The 21,308-nt window shown below is 46.9% G+C and overlaps 1 protein-coding gene across 2 annotated transcripts in view; it reads right to left on the reverse strand.

The window, feature by feature from the left end:
• ADAMTS17 (ADAM metallopeptidase with thrombospondin type 1 motif 17) overlaps positions 1 to 21,308 on the reverse strand; it is a 346,546-nt gene that overhangs the window by 200,067 nt on the left and 125,171 nt on the right. For both annotated transcript variants that reach the window (XM_046010435.1, XM_046010434.1), the window contains exon 8: positions 4,609 to 4,714. In XM_046010435.1, the coding sequence (XP_045866391.1) occupies positions 4,609 to 4,714 (106 nt within the window). The remainder of the gene's footprint in view (positions 1 to 4,608; positions 4,715 to 21,308) is intronic.

Raw genomic sequence — 21,308 nt, forward strand, 5'->3', positions numbered from 1 at the left:
GAGAAGCAAACTGCATGTTATGGTGTTCTGGGTCTCCCCAGGCCCCAAATGTCCATTTGAGACTCTTTGCCCTCCTCATCTCCCACTGTCTACTGCCTCCTCTGGGCCTGATCATGCCACCCCCCACCCACCCCAAACAAAAGGCATTCTCACCAGCTGTTCTAGAACTGCTTCCTTTTCCCCTTTTACACTAAAACTCCCAAATCACAGCAAACAGTATATTCTAAAATTCCCGCAGAACTACTATACTGGTTATTTTAGTATTCTACTGAAGTCATTACCAACTCCCTCCTTGATCTGTGAGGGTGTCATCTGATTTTGGTTTTGCATTTCCCATGGGCCATCAGTATGGACCTGGACCTAACCCTCATTGGGGGAGAGTCCTATCCATGACCAGTCAGGGCTGGGCCTCAAAAGCACGTGCTTGCCCAAGAGAAACAAATGCTTGCTTCTCACTGTCCCTCTTTCTTTTTAAAACCAAATATTGATAAACATCTTGGACACTGAAGTCTACCACAAGGCACCCTGTCCTGGTTTCTTGAGGGAAAACACCTGGGCAGCGCTGGCCCAGCTGGGCTGTGTCTCTCAAGGAATGGCCCCCTCACTTCATCAGTTCAGTTATAACCAGTAACAGCTGTCAGCTACAGCTCTCTGGAGGGAGAGAGGTCCGTCACTGCCATCTTCTCACACTCAGGAGCTCTTCCTCTCTCCTGGTCACCGCAGGATGAAGGAGTCCCTCATTTCCGGTTAGGTTCTCAACTATCATGGCAAGACAGGGAGACAGCTGCCTTCCCAAATGCACACTACTGAAGGAGACAGGCAATCTTTCACCCCAAGTAGGCAACTAAGTCATGAAGTCTCATCAGAAAACCTCAAAGTCAGAGTGCCTGGGTGGCTCAGTCAGTGAAGTGTTCAACTCTCGGCTTTGGCTTGGGTCATGATCTCAAGGGAGTGAGACAGAACCACATGGCTGGCTCTGAGCTCAAAGAGGAGTCTGTTGAAGACTTTCTCTCTCTCTCCCTTTGCCCTCCAATCCCTCTCTTTCTCAAATAAATAAATGTTAAAAAAAAAAAAAGAAAGAAAGAAAGAAAAAGAAAACCTCAAAGTCACTGTTATCATTGCTTCTGCATGGAGCCAACTCATCCTCCCAGCAGAAACACAGATAGACCCTCCCACATTCTCCACCTTGACTCCCACCAGGAACGGCAAATCCTTCAGACCCGTCCAAAGCTGGGGCTGCAGTTTTTCCCACGCTTTTTCTTTCTCAGGTAATCAGAAAGCTGTTGATCGTAGCTGAGGTACTTGAATTTCCTAGGGAAGTCCCTCGGCTGATACGCTGTCTTTCTTCTGCAACTAGGAAGCCACAGATTGTCCTTTCTGCCTTGGTTGGCAGCAATCTTAAGGTACCTTGGTTTTTGTGATATGTAACAAGTTTTCTTCTTATTTCTATCTCTTAGAACATGGGTCTTTAATAGCCCTGATGTATGGGTATATGATCCCAAAGTGATCCCAAATCATTTCAAGTAGAGACTAGAAATTTTTAAAAAGTAATACTAGTTTCCTAATCTATTAAATAAAAGCTAAATAATACCTACCCCATAGAAATGATCAATAGCATAATGATTGCACAGCATCTAACACAGGAGGTGTTTGGTAAATGCAATCTGATTTGACTTAAACACCATTAGTACATTATTAATTCCTGTCCTACGCAGAATTATTGATACTACCATGGCAAGAATTTTCCATTTAATTCATAACTTAAAACCCACACGATTGCAGATTGGATTAGAGACAGTTTACGGTACCAAAGAAATTATTTTTGAACTACAATATGTAAAATATGATCATTCATACAAAGAGACACAGAAAGAGAGAGGAAAAACACAATTCCAGGATCTGGATGAGTTAATTGAGGAAAATGAGCTTAACATTCCCTTTGTGTTTTCTGACAGCCAAAGCAGGGAGAAAATCAGGTTAAGGTATAGGACTCTCATTTTCTGATAAATGCAACGTGTACCTCATATGGAAAGTGAATTTTTCTCCTGACATTCAGAGCTGGAGTAATGGCTTACACGGAATCATATATGAGATACTGTGGGTAAGCAACAGAAGGGTCATACTTAGGAGCATCCAGGGGCAAAGGCACACACCAAACTTTCAGAAGAGAAGTTTCACTTTATCAGTATTAAATTTTAGGAACCAATGGGTGAGCCCCTCTGGGAACTTTCTAGAAGTACATAGAAGGGTACGCTTTTTCATTTCCTAAAGCTTTCACTGAGAAATTTTCTTGAAGGGCATAGACCAGTGCTCAGGTCCTCCGAGAATACCCTCCCATCCCCTCTCAGTGCACATGTACTTAAAGAACGTACTTAATTTAACTTAAGTAGTTAAATGACTCCACTCTGTTCCAATATGCAGCCGCCTACAGGCTTCAGATCTGTGAAGCAGCCTGGCTTCATTCGGACTATAGACTGATCCCTCTTGTTAAGCCCCAACACAGCCTCGCCTGGGGCTCTGAGCCCAACTGGTCAGAAGGGTCTGCAGATGCAGAGACTGTGGCTTTGTCCCTGCTTCCCATTGCTCGCAAATAATCAGAGACAACAGACTTCCCTGGGAAAACTATAATCGCCCAACTAGGGGCAAGGCCAAATGCTCACAGAATTTATTGGCTTTGATGAACAATTAGGTGTTTGTTTTTGTAGGTAATTAGAGCGCAATAGCAAGCTGTAAAGGGCCCTCCAAGAAACGGAAGCAGACTGTAGCTAATGGCTACTGGAGTCAGACTGAATCTCCCCATTCATTCCTGCAGCCCTCCTGCGCTGGAATGCCAGTGGCCCTGCACAATCCCCCAGGTCAGCGGGGAGAAAATGGCCCCCAGTGCTCTTCACGTCCAAGGAGAAAGGTCTCTGTGCGGCACGTGTGTGCTCACACATGGGTGCAAAGAGCATTCCAGTGTGGGCCCTGGCACTGAAGACTGCATGGAATCTTGCAGTTCATATAAACAGATGCATTCAAAAGTCCACGACAACCCACGTGTCGGAAAATGTTTTGACAACTGCATTCTCAAGACCACTAGGTCCTTGATTCTGAGGAACCAAGATGGGCCGGGTGGGACCTTTGTCACAAAGAAGAGAAAAGAGGATGTTTGCCAAAGCCATACTAATTTACATTTTTCTCTCAGCAGCCACTTTCTCCCACAGCTTTGAGTGTGTGTGTGTGTGTGTGTGTGTGTGTGTTTAGCAAATCAGAAATATGAATACATACTTGATTACAATTAATTTTTAAAAATTATTTCCTAGTAGTATGGGCAAAAAAAAAAAAAAGTGTGGGCAAAGGACTGTTGCCAATATTTAAAAAATACTGTTGAGAAAAAAGAACTGTGTACTTAAAGACAACTACTCATTTTACTTCTTTTAGCCAATGACATGTTATTTCTGCCTTAATCCCAGGAAATACACACGGGATTATTATCATTTGCTCTGCTCACATCATGATACTCAGTAGGCACAAAAAGGTAACAACTAAACCCATCTACGAGAGCGAAAAAAATGAGAATGGGACCAAAGAAAAGACCAAAAAATACAAATAAAGTCACAGATACGGCTAACCTTAGATGAAATTGATTTTGTGCTTCTCCTTGTAGACCGACTTTACTTTTGCAGAAGGTTGAGCTCACATTTAGGGTCCCGCACATCATACTCAATTTTCGCCAAGAACTAGATTTCTATTTAATTTTGTTCTGCCCAACCCGATATAAATTTTCCTATTGTTCTGCATGCTCTGACTGCCTCAATTTATGTATTTATTTTTTAAGTTCTCATGCAGTCATACCAGTTTTTTTTCCCTTCAGAGAAATACAAAACAGACACCTACTGCAGGAGAAGTAGTAAACCCTCAAGCCACAGTTTTTAGGGTTGGCTGGCTTTCTGCCACCTGAGATTTCCTGCAGGTGATCTCAATCTTGGGCCAGCCACTCAACCCCCCTGACCTTCTGTTCCCTCCTCTGAAAATCCAGGAGGCTGCCTCAGATCCTTCCCACAACATCTTTGGGCTCTGAGGTTTTATGGCTCTTCCCTCCTCCGGGGAAGAATTTCCATGGACAAAGGCAGCAGCTGATAAGTCTTTTAAACTAAGACACTGACATTCTGCCTTAAGACAGTTGGACTCCATTGGAAACCAGCTCTCAAGAAATAGAAAGTCAACAGTATGAAGATAATCCCATTATCTGAACTATAGAGTGAATCAAAGATCATGCTGGTCCAGGAAAGGAAATGCAACCAAAGAAGACATTCTGAAGCAAACCTCTTTGCTCTAGACTGTGTGCACTAAGAAGAGACATGAACATGAAATGAACATTTCAAGTCTCAGATCATCTGGTCAGTAATCTTTCTGGGTTCCCTGAAGGACTGGGACCCAGGCTTGCTGGCCTAGGTCTGTGTTACAGAAGAAGCAAAGGCGAAGAGCAGCATGTTTCAGAACTTTTGGAATTCAAGAAAAAAAAATAATAATAAATATATAAATATGTATGTTTCAGAATATATATATGCACACATATATTCAGGAAGGAATTGGAAAAGGCAGAACAATACAGACTCTGATACTTACTTGTGGCCCAGCTCATGAGCGATGGTAAAGGCCAAATTGAGACCATTGTCTTCGGCAAGCACACATTTCCTCTTAGCACTGCACACGCCTCCTAAGTAAGCAATTCCTGCAGCAGAGACACAAAAACACATCCTCTTCAGAATGTGGGAGGCCCTGACCTCGCTAGGCCAGTCCATAAGGTCAACATCACTCAAGACGGAGAGGGGAGGGGCAGACTAGAATGGTAATGTGGCCATGGGGCTGGATCCCTCATTCCAGAGCTCCTGAGGAGGATGGGCTGGTGTCTACTGCTTTGGGATTCAGCGACAAAGCATTAATGATAATAATAACCACCACACAGATCTCCCAAGCATTTAGTAGGTGTCAGGCAATGTGCCGCATTTGCACGCATTATCTCATTTCATCGTAACTACCCAGGCTGGCGGTGACAGAGGGAGACCAAGGCTCTGCAGGGAAAGGTGAGTTGGAGTGGCATGTGGTGGTGGGATGCTCTCCAACTTCAACATCCAGTGGGGACGGGGTGAGGCCAGTGAGGCAAGGCCCCCAGCGTGAAAAGTTGAAGGAGGGTCCCCCTCCCCAGAGCTGACCCTGTGCTTGCACACCCAGAGAGGAAGGGGATGCATCCTTAAATTCTGCACCCCGGGCACCTTCTTTCCCTCCTCCCAGTCCGAGCCCTGCAGGACCAGTACCCTCAGGGTGGGAGTAGGGCACCTAAGAGCTACTAGGCTCACAGAAAGCAGGCCAGGGAAGGCTGTGCATGATATTCAGAAAAATGTTTCAGGAGCCTTCCAGAGAGAATGAGACTGGGAGAGAGAGAGAGAGAACTCCCTGGAACAGGAGTCATCAGTGACGCTGAGCCCAAGGACCAACTCACTAATCTCCACACACACCTGACTGGGGTCCCTTGGCTGCTGAGACAAGAACTGAACCCAGGCCTCCGGCTGGGAGCCAGACTCAGGGGAAGGGTATAAGCGAGGGACAGGAGGCTGCCAGCCTCTGGAGGATGGAGCAGAGTTTTCTAAGGGACAGAGGTTACCCTGGCAGAAAGGCATATGTGAACAAGAGGGCTTTGGCCCGCCACATCTGAGGCACAGCCATGTGTCTGCAGCTGCCACTCCCCACGGTAGCTCTCCACGTTCCCTGTTAGCTCCTGCTGTCTCTGCACCCGGACAGGCATCCCTCACTACCCAGGTGCTTCTCAATGACACGGGGTTTATCTTAACACCAGGAGTCCACAGACCCCTACCCCCATCCAGGGCTTGGGACGGAACCCGTGTGAGGACGGGAAGCCCCTGTACTCCCCGGGACTGTAGCCTCTGACCCCTTCATACAGCATGAGACACATCAGTGGGTGGTGGCCCAGGGCAGCTGGCACGGCGCACACTGGCAGTGGCTCAAGGCTCCTCTTGCTGTAAGTTCACAAGGGCTCTGCGGTGGGCTGTGGCTCCACTGGCCCCACAGCCAAGCACGTGCTGCCCAGGGATACCTGGTGACCAGGTGGATGGAGGCTGTCTCAGCCAGACTCTCCCCATCAGCACTGTGCCCTGAGAGGGACTGTGGCCACTGGCATGAGAGGCACCCATTTTTCCACCCACGATGCCATGCCCCACCAAGTTGCATGCTGCCCCCTATTTAGCAGGCCCCTTTCACTAATGCGCACCAGGTGTCTCAGGAGCAGACACCAGCCTTGCAGGCACAGGAACTGGGGAGGGAGGGAAGGAGTTGGTGGAAAGTGGAGGAAAATGGACAGGGGAAGTTAATTAAAAATGAACCTCTTTCCTTGCTTCCCAAAAGCAAAACCTATCCTCTTTGTTGATACAAATCCAAGTGGAGGTGGCCCTCAGCCGCACACAGGACACTCCCTCCTTCCTCCCAACAGCCCCCCAGGAACCCCAAGAGGCAGAGCTCCCTTGACCTGGGCTCTACTCTGCAAGGAGATGCTGCTCTGGGGCTGAGCTCACAGTCGGCACACCGAGCCGGTACCACAGCGCATGTCGATTTTTATTTGGGAATATGCAACATGCTTGGCCAAGGTTGAAGAATTAAGAAAAAAAAGAGAGAGAGAGAGAGAAACAGAGGGAGAGAGAGAAAACGAAAAAAAAAAAAAAAAAAAAACAAAACAATGAAATGTTAGTTGGCTTCAAGATGTGGGTTTTTTTTGCACGTGAACATCATAATCCAGCAAAGCAGACATTGGAAGTAGAAAAATGACAACCAGAAAGTATATGATCCGGCTTCTTGGTGCCTTCAAGGTCATTATTCTGGTTTTGTTTAAAAATGCTTTGTGGGTTTCTGCACCAAGTCCAGCAGTGAGTAGGTGGAATGCTACTACATAGTACCGATGGTATGTGCATGCAACAACACACACACACACACTCAAATGCACACCCAGCAGGCCTCTCCTGGCCTGGGGGCTGCAGCATCCTGGGTCAATGAATCAATCAGAACAATCAGATGTGTACACCCCCCCGGGAAAAGCCATCTGGTGAATGGGGAAGGGAGGCATCAGAAGCCAGCTGTGCTGAGCTTGCGGTCCCAAGAGTGGCTGCTGAACCAGCAGACTTCGAAGCCACACGAACACGTTCCTGGCCCCTGCTGCTCTCAGCACCCGGAGCGGGCAGGCCTGAGTTTCCACTGTAATTAGGTAACACGCAACATTAGGGAAATAGCTAAGCAAAGAGCCTTCCAATAATTGCATTTTAATTTTTCCAAGGCACAGAGGATGTTTTTTTTTTTTTTAAGGAGAAAACAAAGGATCAGTTTATTTAGGAGAAATGTTCTCACACACGGAGGTGGATTAAGATCTAGTGCTTTGAATGATGTATTCCAATCATGCACAGCCTGGTCAGGAAAGCAAGCAAGGCAAAGTGCGTAAGTGAAGATGGCCCCCAAGATGTAGTGCAGGAGCCTGGAGGCTTTAGGATCCATGGTGTGGAAATGCCTACAACTCACAAAGTCTGGAGAAATCCCAGGTTGTGATAAAAGAGCTGCAGGCAGTAAGCGGCAATTGAGCCATGAGCTTCAATGAGAAACAAAGCCCACCACTCTTCCTGTTCCCTGGAAAAAATGGAGGAGCAGTGGGAAGGGGAGGGGAGGCTGAGGCTGTGGCATCAGAAGAACTTCCTATTGCACCAGAATTCCCTACACCTACAGTAAGACCTTAGAGAGGTGTTTTCCATGTCTTTAGCCTTCCATGATTTACAATTCTTCACCAAAAAGGGAAGAAAAGCAACATGGAACTTGTGTTCTCAAAATAACTGAACTTGAAATGTTAAAAACATCAATTCCACATATTTGCAGAGCTCCTCGGAACAAAAAGGGAAGCAGAAAGGCAACTGGCATTTACTGGGATCCCCTCTAGGGGCAAGCACAACTCGGAACGCGTGACCCTCCCTTATTCAGTGGGTATGGTTACTGGCCCCATTTTACACATAGGGAAATGGAGGCCCAGTAACCAATTACATGGCTGACCAAGCCGGACCCAGGTACAAAAACAGGACCCTCTCTAATACTGGTGCTCCTCCAGATAAACCCTGAGCCCCCCCCACCAAAGCTTTGGTGACCAAGAACAATGAGTCATCTTTGTGGGTTTCAAAGATTTTCATAAATCTTAACGTGTGCTTATGCAGAGATGTGGGTGGGATAAAATAAAGATTTCAGGCATTTAAGTCCAAGGTTTTTTAAACTAAAGATAAAAAAGACTCAAGAGATATGTGCAACAATATTAGCAGTTACCTCTGCTAATGGCGCAGTTCGTTGAGGATCTGACTCTTGGTTCTGGCTCAGGGCATGATCTTGAGGTTGTGAGATCAAGCCCTGTGTCGGACTCTGAGCTGAGCATGGGGTCTACTTGAGATTCTCTCTCCCTCTCCCTCTGCCCTTCCCGCTCATTGGCTCTCTTTCTCTAAAATAAAAACATAAATCTTAAAAAAAAAAGAAAAATCCAAAACGCCAACAATAAAAATGAAGAGATGTAAAGATTTTTTTCCTGATGCCTGGAGAAGTCTATCAGATTCGTTCAGAAAAGCCAGAGTCTCCTAACCCATCTTCCCAGCCATGTCAACTCAGTGTGGACATTCTCCCTTCTCTTCCTTTCTTTGGTAGGACTGCAAATTTGGAGAGGAAAATGGGTGAGGAAGTTTAATTATTTTCTTTTTCAGTAGAAAACTGCATGATATAAGCACATAATTCTTAAACTCAAGAGTTGACCATATCCTTTCTAGATTAAGGAATAAACAACACACAACTGTATAAACTCTGATTTATCCAGCAAATTGTCACATGTAAACAGTTTGCAGCTGTTGGCCTTATTGGCCATTACTCATACCTTCTTGGACTCTGCCTCAGAAAAAAATGGTCGAGTTTCTCCTACTAACTGCTCAAAGTACTAACACCATCATGGTTATCACTGGGACACCACGCTGACAATTACAAGATAGCAACTTACAGCTCTTCACTTGGCAGTCACAGTGACTGAGATAGAGTTGCACATTCAGCCTTGTGGACATGACCTCACACTGATGTAAACTTCCCTAAGTGGTTGGAGGTATGATCTGAATTTCTGAACAGCATATAGGAGCAAATGTCTTAGAGTCTAGGGTGCGACGAATGATAAAGAACTACAGTCAATTCTCATTATCTCTGGGATTTAGATTCTAAAAAGGCACTATGAACATGAAACTCTCAAGTACAGAACCACCGCTCCTAGGGGACATACAGGATTAGGTTCCTGTAAGCCTCTGGTCACAATACCTTTGTCAACTGACTAATATGGCACCTTGTTTTATGTGAGTTCCTGTTTAAAGACATGTTAATATAATTGTTGATTCATTAACTTTGAATTCATGGCCAACAATCCTATAACTAACGCCTAAATGAAGCTTAATCTTGTATTTTTCTCTGTAAGACACACTGCAGCCCTTCTGTGCTTTTTAGAACACAAGACAGAACTTAAGCACTATTCCTGGAAGCCACTGTAAAAAGCAAAATCATCCAAAAACAAGCACAAAAATGTAAAAAATATGGTACCAGAAGACCAAGAAAAGGACTTTTTTTTAACAATATGAGAGTTGAAATGAGAAGGCAAAGGTCCCCTTGTTCAACCTCATCTGCGAGCAAGCCTCTTTGGTAACTCAAATATTTTGCTTCTCTGCACACATCTGCAAATGACCACATAAACACTATAAACATTGATTTTGGAGTTACAAATAAATTTTAGCGAGTAGGCAAATTCACAAACACAGAATCCTTGAATGACAATGGACCATATTCTTAAAATTATGTCCTATTATCAGACACGATGGAGTCCTTACCAGTTGCAGTAAGAAAATTCTACATTTAATTATCTACATTTAAGTGTTACATACGTTTCTTAACTCTGTATTACCTAAATTATTTGAGGACACCTAGGTGACTCAGTCGGTTGAGCATCCAGCTTTTGGTTTTGGCTTGGGTCACAATGCAGGGTTGTGGGATCAAGCCCTACACACAGTGGACAGAACCTCTGCTGAAGAACAGGTACAGCTTCTCACAAACTGGGATAGAACATGAAAGATAAGGCTCTGGAAGGCTGGCAGGAGAGGTGGCCTGAGTGGCATGGTGCCCTAGCTGGGGACTGAGGAGCACCACCTTCCAGATCTGTCACAACTCAGTGCTCCTATCTCCCAGAAGCACAGCTGGATAAGCTCTTCCAGACCTATTCTTGCCTTGGCAATTCCACCTCCAGTTTCCCTGCTTCTTGTTTTCTGGATCCCTGGGTGTCAGTTATGATAGGAGGAAGAGGAGTTAGCCAAGGTCTTTATTCCTACACCATGAACAGAGGGTGGGAGCCATGGTCAAAGAGGAGCACTGGCTCTCTCCTAAACAGGAGTATTGTAGAAGCTGCCACTGTAATTAAAAGCTACAGTACCTAACACTTTTTACTGAGCAGAACACTGATGACCTGAAAAACCCAGCAAATTCCTTGAGGCTAAAGAAAGTAGTAAGTGGGCAAAGTAAAGGGAACAGATTTCAAGTCTGATCACTGAAGAGTTCAACATTCCTGATTTTGCAACTTAACACAAAGAGTAGGCAAAGTAATGTAGGACTTGCATAAAGACAGACATTTCGACAGAACCAGGAGTCCAGAAATAAACCTGCATATTTACAGTCAATTGATTTTCAGCCAAGGTCCCAAGACCACCCAGAGAGGGGAGAAAAAGGTTTTTTTCAACAAATGGTACGTGTTAACAATTGGAAAGCCACATGCTGAAGATTGATGTCAGACCCCCTTCTTTACATGGTACCCCCCAAATTAACTCCAAATGGATCGAAAAGCTAGATGTAAGATCTAGAACTATAAAATGCTTAGAAGAAAACAGAGGAATAAGTCTTTCTGATATTGGGGTAGGCAAAGCCTTCTTGGGTATAACATCAAAGGCATAAGTGGGGGATGCCCATGCCAGTGTATTCATGGGTGCAGTCACCGTCCCTGGAATACAAGAATAGCTGTGCGGGGGCTGGGAGTGAGGTGGGGAGATGGGCCGTCACCAAAACAGGCAATGATTGTGCTGACACATCCCAAGGAAGCTTCCCAGCCTTCTCCCTGCACCGTAGCTTTCTGCTAATCTGCCCAAAAGACTCCATGTCACAGGCAAAGGTGCTGAGCCCGTCCAAATGTCACAAGACCTGCTTCTTTGAGATAGGGGTTTCCAGATTATGGTCAGAGTCAAGGAAAACCACACTTTAGTTTTCCCCAATGCCTCCAGGACCCAGGGTTTGGGGAAGAGATGCCACCACAACTCCCAGTGAGGGAATCACACAGCCAAGTCCCCAGAAAGGACTGGAGGGTCCCAGGACTGAAGCCACAGCTCCTGCAACATTCTGATGAGTTCAGTAAGTGTAAGTGTAGGAGTCAACTTTCCCCATAATTTAAGTTTGGAGCAAAAAAGTTCATCCCAACACTTTACTGCATTCTTTGAAATCCCAAACACGCTGGGACAGGGGAGGGAAGAGAAAGAACTTGATACTCAACAGACCACGACCAACGTGAACCAAGTGCACAGAGAGGTCCTGCAGATTTCCCACCCTCCAGGCAAGATGGCACTTGTGTCCCAGTGGGGCCCAGCACATGGGAGGGGAACTCCAGGGAGTAGACTTAACATTCCTCAAATAAGCAAAACGCCTCTCCTCGGAGGAGCCCATAGCAGCTCGGGGGTTCTGAAACAGGCCTGGACACCCACCAGGAAGGGCCCCCAGCAGGTTCACCTCAGGACATCGGAGGGGAGTCTGTCCGGACATTCTTAAAGATCTCTTACTCTGACAAATACTTCTTATCAAGTGTTTCCCGACTCCCTGTGTATGACGGCATCGTGCCAGGTGTGGGATCCCAAGTCGAATAAAAGCCACGCAGGCCTAGAGGGAAACACAGCTCTGAGAACGACATCCAGCAGAAAGCCAGCGAGGCCGGTGGCGCCGGGAGCGAGGCCGGTGGCGCCGGGAGCAGAGATGCTGTAAATCAGGCGCTGAGCCTGCAGGCTGGGAGCCAGGGTCTCTAAGACTCAACTTCCCCAGGGAGCTGAGCCCACAGCCAGCTCCTCAGCAGCGCGGACAGTGGAGACCGAAGCTGGAGCTTTGGCACCGAATCCCCTGCGGCCTCCCGCTGTACGTCACCTGTTATTTTGGAACACCCCCCCACAGCCATGCCCTCATCCTCACTTCCGTTTAGTCGGCCAGCTCTTCCGGGACCCGGGACCCGGGACCGCGGCTAGCTCCTCAGGCCGGAGCGTTTGCCGCAGCATCTGCGAGTGCCGCAGGAGCTGGAAGCCTATGAACTCCCTTCAAAAGTTCTCTGAGCACTCGCATGTGCTCCCCGAGCGCAAGAGGGGCACAGACCTGCCTTCCAGCATCTGCCGCTCCAAGAGCGTGACTGCCTCAGAAGCCTGCTCGACGTCTGCACCTCCTTAACACTGAGTCCTCTCCTGCGCATGCGTGCGTGCGTGGGTGCCTCTGCGTGTGCGCACACAGCGTGAGCGTGTGGACGTGATCCCGGGCATGTGACACAGCAGTCTTCCTGGAAGCTGGCGCTAGGAGGCCGATGCCCACACTCTCATAGGAACGGGCACAGACGCATTCGTGTTTTTGCATGGATGGCATTACTTATCATTTGTTTTTGTCAATAACTTTACAGGGGGCTTTGGCAGTCGCTCCAACAGCTTTAAGACTCCTCTGTCCTCCTTTCTCGCCACCTGTTCCCTTGACTGGTAGGTTAGCAAGCTCTCCCTCTCCCTCTGGGAAGTTGGGGTTTTAGGTGGAGGTGAGGCTGAGAGGACAGGGGAGGTGTTTTGTCTAAAAATACCTCCTCTGTGTGGGAAGAGACAGCTGAGGCTTCCTCCCGGCCAGATGTCTCCAAAGGGGTCTGAGAGTGAGTCCAGGGGCTCCTTGGAAAGAAGAGCACGTTCCCACGTTCCCAGCCCTTCTGTGGCCAGAGGATGGGCCTGAGTTACAGTCTGTCAACAATTCTGTTTGAACTTGTTCGAGAGCCTGCAGGCAGAGCCAGGGGGGGCGGAAAACGGCTAAATCGTGCCATTAGCCAGTGCCAGGAAGAAAGCGAAATGATGGGTGGCATCGTGCCCAGTGTGGAGGACTGTGTTGTGTCCCGCCACATTCACAGGCTGAAGCCCTATCCCCCAGTGTGACCCTTCCGGATATAATTCAGTTCAAGTGAAGCCACGAGGATGGGGATCAAACCTGATATGAGTGGTGTCCTCAGAAGAAGAGGAAGAGATGCCAGAGACCTCTCTCCCATGCATGCCCAGAGAGCTCATGTGAGGACCCAGCGAGAAGATGGCTGTGTACAAGTCAGGAAGAGTGGCTTCACCAGAAATCTACCCAGGAGCATCTTGATCTTGGACTTACAGCTTGAAAAACTGAGAAAAATAAATGTCTGCTGGATAAGCCACCCAGTATGGGGTATATTGTTACAGTAGCCCGAATGGACTAGTACACCCAGAGCCTTGCCTAGATACAGACCGGAAGTGCTGTCTGTTCGGCTTGCTCACCTGAGTAAGTGGTCTTGCCATCCTCATGTGCTACATGACACCAGAGCTGCCCCACAGGCTGTGGGACCAGGCTCACCATTTAGGGCATAGCTTCATAACAGGGAACCAGTCTGGAAAGTTGTATGGACCATCTGGCTGAAACAGTGAAAATGCTTGGTACAGAAGTCCCAGGGTGGAATGCAAGGAGTCAGAGAAGTGTCTCTGGCTCTGTATTTCAAAGTCAAAACACCTCAACCAGTGGCACGTGGAGACACAGGTGACATCGGAGTCATTTGGCAGTGGCGAGCGCAGGCGAGTTAAAGCTGGGCTCCCCATCGGGGAAATGAGGAGAGAAGTGGGAAGACAATGTTGTGACCAATGCAGTCCCACGTCTATCGGCATCTGGAAAGTTCCCCATCCCTACGAAATGCTTTCAAAAAGCTCACAGGTATAGACTTCAAGAGACGAGTCAGTTTCCAATAAGGCTTGTAAAGGTTACACAGTCCTAGGTCTGAAGACTAGGGGGCTGAAAAACCTCTCTTCAAATCCCCAGGGAATTGCAAAGAACACCTGGGAAAAGGATGGGGAGCTAGGGAACCGACCCTTCTGGGTCTGTGTGGGAACCTGCAAGCCTCACCAGGCACCCAGCAGGCCCCCGAATTTCTGCCACGCAAGGGAAAGGGAGCCCTGCTGCTGTTTCTGTTCAGTGACTCTCAATAAAAGCGGAACCAGCAGCAACGGACATTCTGTGTGCCCAGGGCCAAGTTCAGCAAGCTGAGAAACACAAACGCCGCTGTTCTTTTCACCTTGACTCATTCAAAAATTACAAGAGCACGAGCCAGGAGACACTGGAGCTGTCGATGCAGACGTCCAGACAGTGGTTACGTGTGGGAGGAGAGGGGCCGTGACTGAGATGGGGCCCAGGGAGGGGCATCCACTTGGTTGACGAATTCCAGGGCCTGACTCGGGTGGTGATGGCAAAGAGGTTCCTGTTAGAGTAATTCACTGAGTGATTGAAAAAAAGTCGGTCTGGTGATTCTTCGGGGAACAGACACCAAAGGGGCATGCGTGAGTCTTCCCAGAGGCCAGGACTGTCTTATTTCTGGATCTGGACTGTGGTCAGGCAGGGTGCTCCATCCAGAAAGATCTGCTGAGTGGTGCACTTAGATATACTCTGTGTAAATGAGACTCCACTTCAATTTTATGTAAAGAGATGTGAAATAGGAAAGTATGGGCCTGATTCAGCAATGTGGGAATGACCAAGATTAGAGGCCAACATAGATGACAGGATCTGATGTATAACATAGTGACTACCCTTGAAAACACTGCATTAATTGAAATTTGCTAAGAGACACCTAAATATTCTCACCAAAAAAAAAAAAAAAAAAAAAAAAAAAAAGGAGAAGGAAGGAAGTAAATATGCAAGGTGATGAATGTGTCAGTTAACTTGAGTGGAATTCCTTTATAATGTCTACATATATCAAATCATCATGCCATACACTTTAAGTATACTACAATTTTATTTGTCCATGATACCTTAATAAAGCCGGAGGAAAAAAACGAGTTTGCAGGACGAGCATTCAAGGGTCACAGGTTGATGAAGTCATGGTGCTAATAATTAGTTCATTAGTTACTGGGATTAAACAAGTCAGTCTAATTTTATCTGCATCACCAGACATCACCTGGATTACCTGCATTTCTCAGACCATATGAGCTATATCTATAATTCACCTTCACTATCTTGCAAGGACTCTCACAATGGTATATTCTTGAAAGTTGTCTGAGACAGCCTTGATAAGCAGCTTCATACTCATAGCTGTATTTCCACAGGAAAAATAAAATATGCATAGACATGTTTGCCAAGTTAGCAAAAAAAAAAAAAAAAAAAAAAAAGGAGAAAAGAAAAGCATTCAGAATAATTAAGAATCCACATTTCTTGCTAAATACTTAGCCCAGCAAAGTCATCCTCTTGGGGATGCAACGTGAAATCGAAGTGAGACACCAGGACAAGGGTCTAGAGCAGCACCAGGCGCACTTTGAATCCATGCTTGGAATCCTCTAGGATGGACATGGCTCTCGGGCTATGCTTGGGGGTACAGGGAGGAAGTCAGGCCAAGCCCCAGGGCAGCTCTGCAGGGCTCCCCGAGCACAGGTCTGTAAATTCCCCCACTGGCAGGATATTACAGCCCCTCAACAAAAGAAGTAATCTAAGGTGGGAGTCGGCTCTCATTTGGATATTGACTCAATGTTCACAGCTAGTCAACCTACCATGACGAGCCCTCCCTTCTGATGGCCTAGGGAGCCGCAGGAGGGGCTCTGCTTCTGCTGACAGGAGGCAAAAAATGACGTCATTCCTTTTGATTAAAAAAAAAAATAAAAGACAAAAGCCAGCCTCTTAAAAAAAGAATGTTGAGGAGACTGGGGCTAGGAAGGCAGGAGGAGAGCAAGCACAGGGAGAGGAAGCAAGCTGATTTGTTTTGGAGGGGGCAGACAAAGAAGATGGTCAGCCTCTGGTGTGGCATGAAGTAAATGGGCTAAATTCCCAGGCTCTGCCTTTAGGTTCACGTCCTTTTGCTGCTTTACGCATATGGGTAGGACTCCTGACCGAGAGGCTACTTGTCTTAGTTTGATGGAGCCACAACAACAAGATACCACAGACTGGGGGGGGCTTACTGACAACAGACACTTATTTTTCATAGTTCTGGAGCCTGGAAGTTGGAGAGGAAGTCAGTGCGGTCCAGTGAGGGTCCTCCTCCAGGTCACAGAGGCCATCTTCCTGTTTTAGCCCCATGTGGCAAGGGGCGAGGGAGCTGTGGGGCATGTTACAAGGGCACTGATCTCAAGCTTGAGGGCCCCACCCTCATGACCTCATCACCTCCTAACACCATCACCCTGAGGATGAGGATTCCATCCTATGGGTTTGGGTGCTGGTGGGGATGGGACACAAACGTTCAGACCACAGTAGGTACCCTGAGTTTTGGGATTATTCCAGGCTGTAAAAATAGTGTGAAAGTCAGTGTCTGTGTCTACAATGTCAAAGGCAGAGAATACGCATGTGTTTCTCATCTTTTCAGTATTTCACACACTTCTGTGTCACGTCTGTGCTGACGAAGTTTCCCGTTCCCTCCCCACCTCTCCACCCCCTGTCTCCATCCCCAGGACCAGGCTCTCATTCAAGCCCTGCTGTGGCATTCGACCAAGGCTGGCCAGTCTGGCCATCTCAACTTACCCCAGACTCAGCCCACACCAAACGGGACTTGCTACTCCAAACTGAGCCTCCTCAAGGCCCCACCACCCCCCACTTCGAAATTCAAAAGCTTGCATGGCCCTCTCTTTCTCTCCGTCTCCCACCCCGTCTCAGACATCACCAGTCATTTCCTGCTGCTCACAGACTCTGAGACTTATTCCCTACTTCCTGGGTCCAAGTCCAGACCTTAGCCATCATTGGTCCTCAGCGGTCACCTCCCCAATCCCTTCTCTAGTCCTCATAAGTCCAGACTGGAGGGTACCTTCCTCCACTGATTCTTCCCTGATCCTACCAGGCTCACTCCTCTCCTCTAGAGGCCCAGAGCCCATCACAGTACCTTCCTGCAGTAGGAGTCCCATTCTCGTGGTAGCCCAGGCATCTGAACAAAACTTACATCTGTAAAGACATGAAGCAGCCTCTTTGCAATTGTGAGCAGTGTGGAACAATGAAGGTTAACACATCCTCAAATGAATGAATGAATACATACCAGCCCTGCCAGCTTGATCTTTATATAACGCCACCCTCTGCTACTTACAAGAAGTCAACTGGAATAGGGGAGAATTAACGAGGAGAAGGAGGCTGATGACTGCTAACATTTCTTGAAACATTTGCCATGTGTGCACCACGCCCTGTGCTGAAGATTTCTGTGTGTTATCTCATTTTATACTTATAATCACCTGGTAAGCTACATACCACTATTGTCCCCATGGTACTAATGAGATCCCAATGAGGAACTACAGAAGTTGACAAGTTGTCCAAGTTCCAGCAGCAAGTGAAGGTGCTGGGATTCGATCCCAGGTCTTTTGTACCAGAGGCCTTGCTTGAAACTTGCATCAGAGGTTGCCAACCGGTGCCCACATGCAGGATCTGGACTGCAGAAGTGATAGACCATCTAATAAATGGTGCCAGGGCAGTGGGAACAGACTAATTATGTTCTCCACCATGTCATACCATATACAGAAAAAACTCTAAACATTAAATGTACGAGTGTGAAAACAAAACTGACTCCCTCAGAAGGAAATGCAGGAGGATGTCATTACCATCTTAGAGTAGTGAAAACAATTTTTTATGATTTTATTTATTTAACAGAGTGAGAGAGAGAGAGAGATCACAAGTAGGCAGAGAGGCAGGCAGAGAGAGAAGGGGAAAGTAGGCTCCCTGCTGAGCAGAGAGCCCGATGTGGGACTCCCTCTCAGGACCCTGAGATCATGACCTGAAGGCAGAGGCTTAACCCACTGAGCCACCCAGGCACCCCATTAGTCAAAACATTTTAAAGCAAGACCTAAAAGCCGCAATCATTAAGGGACAGGACCGAGAAATCTAGCTAAAATCTACACTGAAAATGTCTACCCTACAAAAAATATCACAAGGTTAAAGACAAAGGACAGACGACGTGATTTTCAGCTCTGGTGGCCAAGCAAAAATTTAAAAGCTGCTCCCCCTCACCAGTAGTCAGAAGTGCAAACTGGCTGTTCCCACCGAGTATGCTGATAAAACCCAGCAAGGTCAGCAGGATTAAAGACCCTCAGATGCCTTTAACGAGAGTAGACGGGGATAGAAAGGCCATTTCAGAGAGCAATCTGGCCCGTCCAGAAAAGTTGAACGATGCACAGGCGTTGAGAAGTGACTCTACCCAGAAAGTACCAGGCTGCATCTCTGCATGGATGGTTCCCCCCCGCTGGCCCTGGTGACAGGAATCTCCATAGCCCATGATACACAGACACACATGTACCTGTGTGTCCACACATGTCCACATTCATGACCACATGTGCACACACACATATCTGCACACACACAACCACCACTCCATAAGATGCAATTACCGTCCTCATTGACGGAGAAAATCAAGGCACCAACAGGGTGAGCCTTGCCCAGGCTCGTGCTACAGCCAAGAGGAAGAATCCATTGACCTGGGCAGTCTGGCTGTAGGTCACCCCTCTCCCAGCCCTGAGCAGGAGGGTGCCTCTGCTTCAGGGAACAGAAGGGAGGCAGGGGAGATGGACACACAGCCAGGTCTGTACCTAATACACTCCAGGGGATGTAGGAGAAGTCAGCCAACTACTGTTCAAAGTCCAGGGAGTTTTCTACTAAAACATAAAACTAAAAAGGCTCTAACACAGATGTCTTTAACCCTTCACACTGGGCAAAATCTGGTTTATGTGCGTTTATTTCTTGCAAGAAGTTTATAGCTTTCCTCAAATTTCCAAAGGTGTCCAGAACGTCAAAAAAGTTAAAAACACTAAACACAGGAATCCCAGAATATAATCAAGGACATTCGCTAGGGGAAAAAAATCCTCTCTGGACAGCCAAGTCAGACTAAAAGATCCTGAGAAAATTATCCTTCAGCCCTCAGGGACTACCCGAGCATTCCTCAGAAGGTGATAACCACCAACGTTTCACAGAATGTGCTTTTCTTTGCCAGATCTCAACTGACTGACTCACAGAGTAAAGGGGAGTAAGGGTCTAATTGCCATTATTCACCAACAATGCTACTCTTAAAAGAGCAGCCAAATCGACATAAGAGATGGAAGGGGGTAAGGGTTCTGTCAATTAGGAGTGTGTGTTTTATTGAAGAAACACCTTCAATTAAGTATCCAAGTTAAAGTGGACACAATGTGACAATGAAAGAAAAAAACAGCTAAGGGATAAGCATGCACACACATATGGTTTGCAAATACATAACCCAGACTGTTGAAATATATGCACGAACTTTTCAAAGAAACCACTGTTCTATTCTGACAAGGCCCCTATCTGTCCCCCCAGGGCTGCATTTAACTGTAGGACCTTTACTGTATCTTAGAGTTTTTTATTGGATTAGGAAATTGCATGTATGTAGAAATGGACTTCACACTGCAGAGTACACGTGATGTTGGTTACAAATTCTTTTTTTCTGCACTCGTTTTCTGCAAACGAGTATTTCTAAGAAATGAATGGGTTTGGGGTTAATACGAGTGAAAACTCAACATAAAAGCCATCTGTTGATTTTATTCCCTGCTGGAAGGACACTGACAAATTACCGTTCTCATTCAGAAAATTTACATCAGTGTCTGCTGTATCAGCTTCAAGGTTAAGGTCAAAGGACCCTTGTTCTGCTTCATCCCGCCCACAGCATACATACCCTGAGGACCTCCCACGCCAGTGCCCACCAGCACAGGAACAGAAGAGAGGTTCAGTTTTCCATAAGTCATCCTCACTCTTGGTCTAACGTAAACAACCAACCCAAACTTGGAAGACAAGGCAGGGAGAAGGCAGCCTATAAAAGGAGAAGTCCTTCAAGCCCATCTTCTGAGAAAGTATGAAATTGCACACAGATTTTTAAGGTATTTCTTAACCACACTGCTGGCCTGGCCACCGTCCACTCTTCCTGGTACTGGAAACCACAAAATGTTCTGGGTTCATCTGCCCGGCCCGCCACCCACATAGGACACTGAAATCACTTCTTCAGGCCTCCTGTATTAGCTCCCTTAACTGGTCACCCCAACTCTAAATATGCCACAGACTTCCCCGGGGATGGGCTTAGATTATCACTATCGCAACCACGATGTCATGGAGAAGTGGAGGTTTGCTGTGAAATTGTCCCAATGCACATTCATTATTCTCCCGCAAAGATAACTGTCTCCTAGGGGAATAAAACTGCCCCATTCCAATCTATTGTCTTTTGAATCTATTGATCTTTTGAACCTGAGTTTGGTATCATGAAATAAAAATTACTTCCAATCCTCTCAAGAGAAGATCTTCCATTCAAAAACATAATAACCCAAGAAGGCAAACCAAAAACTTGTGAACCTGTACTATGCTGGGCAGGCTCTGAGTATAGCCAAAGACAGTCCCCATGGCGGGTTTGGAAGGCAGAGGCAATCATAAATCAGGTGAGATGGGTGAATGCAGGAATCAAACCCGAAGGTGGTAGGACAAATTTCCCAAAGCAAAGCAAGATGTTGATGGAGGATCATAAGATGAAGTGACAATCTTTCTTGATTCCTTTTTAGATTTCTTGTCTGGATCTTGTCTGGAACATCTACCAAAGTGATTCAGGACCAAATACCTGGCTTTCCTTTTATCACTCCAGCCCTGGGACTGTCCCTTGGCCATGGCAGTGGGAACCTCCCTTCCAGCCTTGATTTCTGGTTATGACTGACTCTCCTCCTTTATCACCTGAGCTTATCCAGCACAGATAACTCCACAGATATCTCTGGAGTCTTTACACTGCCATCAGAGTTTTTTTTTTGTTTTTTGTTTTTTTTTTTTTATTTGACAGAGAGAGGGAGATCACAAGTAGGCAGAGAGGCAGGCAGAGAGAGAGGGGGAAGAAGGCTCATCGCTGAGCAGAGAGCCCGGGCGCGGGACTCGATCCCAGGACCCTGAGATCATGACCCGAGCCGAAGGCAGAGGCTTAACCCACTGAGCCACTCAGGCGCCCCGCCATCAGAGACTTT

The sequence above is a fragment of the Meles meles genome, chromosome 6, assembly GCF_922984935.1.
Source record: "Meles meles chromosome 6, mMelMel3.1 paternal haplotype, whole genome shotgun sequence".
NCBI classification, from domain to species: domain Eukaryota; kingdom Metazoa; phylum Chordata; class Mammalia; order Carnivora; family Mustelidae; genus Meles; species Meles meles.